This window comes from Myotis davidii, unplaced genomic scaffold (assembly GCF_000327345.1).
Source record: "Myotis davidii unplaced genomic scaffold, ASM32734v1 scaffold167, whole genome shotgun sequence".
NCBI lineage: Eukaryota > Metazoa > Chordata > Mammalia > Chiroptera > Vespertilionidae > Myotis > Myotis davidii.
Window position 1 is genome coordinate 3,799,812 of NW_006300048.1, and position 3,187 is coordinate 3,802,998.

The 3,187-nt window shown below is 60.2% G+C and overlaps 1 protein-coding gene across 1 annotated transcript in view; it reads left to right on the forward strand.

Moving 5' to 3' along the window:
* TMEM151B (transmembrane protein 151B) overlaps nucleotides 1–125 on the forward strand; it is a 3,371-nt gene extending 3,246 nt beyond the window's left edge. Inside the window, exon 5 of the mRNA XM_015572159.1 lies at nucleotides 51–125. Coding sequence (XP_015427645.1) covers nucleotides 51–125 — 75 coding nt within the window. The remainder of the gene's footprint in view (nucleotides 1–50) is intronic.
* Nucleotides 126–3,187: the final 3,062 nt, after the last annotated feature.

Genomic DNA, 3,187 nt, shown 5'->3' on the forward strand with positions numbered 1-3,187 from the left:
TGTCCCCAGCTGCCCTAACGGACATGTTTAGCCATGGCTCATTTAAACAGCAGAGGAAAGGCCATCGAGATTGCCAACACCGGCCGCTGCACCGCCACGGCTCCTGCGTGGAGACCTCACTGTGACCAATGGCTCCCGACAAGCCCGCCGGCCTCCCTGCTGCCCCTCGGCGGACTGTGTCTCGATGATGACAGGCTGTGCTGAGCACGGAGCGGGTGGAGGGAGGCGAGGGTGAGCGGGACAGACCCCATGGGGCTGAGACCCCCCCCTTCCCTGTACATAACGAGAGAGATGGGTGGGAGGGGTCGGCAGAGAATCCCACTGGGGCGGAGTCGGCTCCTTCCAGCCCCGCCCCCGAGTTCCTAAGGGGACCCCTTCCTCCCGACACGCACACTCCAGGTTCCCGCCCAGCCTTCGACGATCTTCTGACTGTTAGGTGGCGACTGTGCTGTGGGACCCGCGCTGGGCCTCGTCTCGAGTGAGAGGCGTTTGCTGTGCGGCAGGGAAGGGAAATTGGGGCTCTCCCTCTTTCACTGCCTGGCTCCCCAGCCCCACCCACTCTCTACCGAGGGGCCGTGGTCTGATGAACAGCCCGGCTGGCTTCCAGCCAGCTAATGAATTCAGTGGGTCTGAGGCCGGGCCCGGTGTCAGCCCCCATCTCAAAACCTTGGACACGTTGCTACCCTCCTCCCGGCGTGTGCCCCAGAGACCCGGGTTTCCTTTCTGCCGCTCCCACCTCTGTTGTTTATCTCACTGGGCCCCTGGAGTTTGGGTCCCAGGGAGACCGCACCCCACACAGATGTCCCTCCCGTCCCTCCCCTCTTGCTCCCTGGCGCTGAGAGCTGCTGCCAGGGGGCCAGGGGCAGGACAGTGTCCCTCGGTCCTTTCTGAGGCCTCTGGGCAGCAGCCGCCTCCCCTGGCTTCTGGGAGGGCACTCCCTGCAGAGGGGGTGAGATCCCAGCCACGCAGCATTCCAGAAAGCTGGCCAAGGTGCATGGCTGAGCGGGGAGATTGGGAGGGGGACCTGAGTGACGGGGCGCTCTGGAAGCCGATGGGAGTCAGAGGAGAGGGCAGTGGAGGCGGATGAAAGGGGGTGGCCCACACATTGCCCCTGCAGGGCTGAGGACATTGTCACAAGTCCCAGTTGGAGAAACACTCAATTCCCGTGGCAGGTCAGAGCCAGGAATTCTCTAAATCTTGCCCGACCCCTTCCCCCTCCCCTATCCCGTGAGCTGAAGCAGCCCTGCTGTGTCCCAGGTTCTTCAAAGGGGCGTCCTGCCATCACCACCACAGGGCCCTGGCCCCACATCTGGTCCCCCCAGAGCTCTGATGTCGCCTTCACGCCCCACACTCACCCTTATGTGCTTCAGTGTGCATGTCGGTGTACAATCCTCCCACCCCCACCCTCCCAACTCTCCTGGCTAAAGTTTTCACAGTCAACTTAGGGCCTAGGGGTGGAGCTCATATTTCAAGCTCGAGAGGATAGCCCTTGGGCTGCCTGGCATTGCTCAGCCCTGATGCTTCTCACTTCTCCGGAGCCATCCGTCAGAGCTTCCTCCCCCCTCTGGCAGCCTCTCCCATCTCCCTCCAGCCAGGCCGGGCCTGCAGCCTCCATGGTGTGGCCTGCACCTATGCAACATCTCTGGCTCCCCTGCCCTCCTTTTCTGGGGGGAGCTTTGGAGGCACAGACTGTGGGGCACCACACTCTGTGGCCCACTGCGATTGGGCTTTATTTTCCCATGGAGAAGGCTGAATGGGAAGGGAGAGGGGGCCGAAGGGGAGGCTTGGGCAGGAGGGAACAGCTGCCATTATAATTCCCTGGGCAGCAGTGCCTGCCTGCCTGCCTGCCAGCACTGAACCCGCCTGGACCCTGAGTCTGTGCTCCTCGGGGGCCTGGCGGTCGGAGCACCCCTTTTTCCTCTGAGCAGACATCTGTGAGGTACAGATGGTGAGCTGTGGCCTCAGGCCCCAGTCCTCGGCCAGCTGGCATGTCTTGCCCTTGTGTGGCGGCAGCCCGACCCCCTCCTGGCTCCAAGGAGAGAGGAACTCAGCTCCTCCTCCCTCGCGCTCGTTTCTGAGACAGAGTCAAAGCTGGGAGGAGGTAAAGGGAGGCCCTATTACTACTTTTGCCTGGACTGACCATTTCTGCCCAGGTCTCACACAGCCTCACCTCCCACACACGCACAGACTTAGACACCAATTCTTTGGTCTATTTCCTTGGTAACTTTATTGATTGCCAGGGAAAAGGAAAACCAGAAAATTAATTACTCTCTAAAATTAAACTTTACACTGAATGTTCTTGTTCCTCTAATTAGAACCTCTGCTAGCAGCTGTGGCTATGTACACACACACACACACACACACACACACACACTCACCCTCACACCTACGCATTTGCACTCTGGAACTGTCAGAGGGTGTCGGGCACAGACAGACTCTAGGTTGCCCGGACAGGCACACATGTGCAGTCACTCCCAAGCCCCCTTTGGTGCTCTGCTCAGCGCCTGCTTGTTGGAAGGAGTCCCCAGAGAGCAGGCACCCTGAGGCTGTGGTGGCAGCCCATGGCCCACCCTTTGAAAACAGATCTGGGGGTTCTGGAGTCCCTCAGCCTGAGGAGGATGGGAGATGGGGCTCAGCCTGGAGCCATGAGTCAGGTCCTCGCGTGGCCCCCTGGGTGGATGTGGTTTCTATGGGCGTGGCAGTCACAGAGGGATGGGGTCTTCTGGAGGGCACCTGGAAGGCTTCATGTTTCCTGGGCACAAGGGCTTGTGGGGTGGGCGTGGCCTGGCTGGGAAGACAGGTCTCTGTCAATTGGGTGCATCACACTGTGGCCTTTCTGTCATGGATTTCCAAGCGCAAAGATTGTACAAATCAAACCGGTGGAAAATAAAGTTTCGGATGACTCACTGACTTCCCCTCCCAGCGTGGCACTTCCCCCACCGTCTCCCTCTCCCAGGAGAAGCTCTCTGGGGAGGCCCCGTTGAGTCCCTCCTGTCGCCTCTGTTTCCCCTTCCCAGGTTGTGGGGAAGGTTAGGGGATGTCGTGGTCTGTGGAACTGGGTTACTTAAGCAGAGTCAGGCAGTAGGGAGGTGGGATCTGCAGGGGCGGGGGTGGGAAGAGCCAGGCCAAAGTTCTGTTGTAGCAGGACTTGGGACAGGGAGAATGAGAGAGAGAGAGAGAGAGAGAG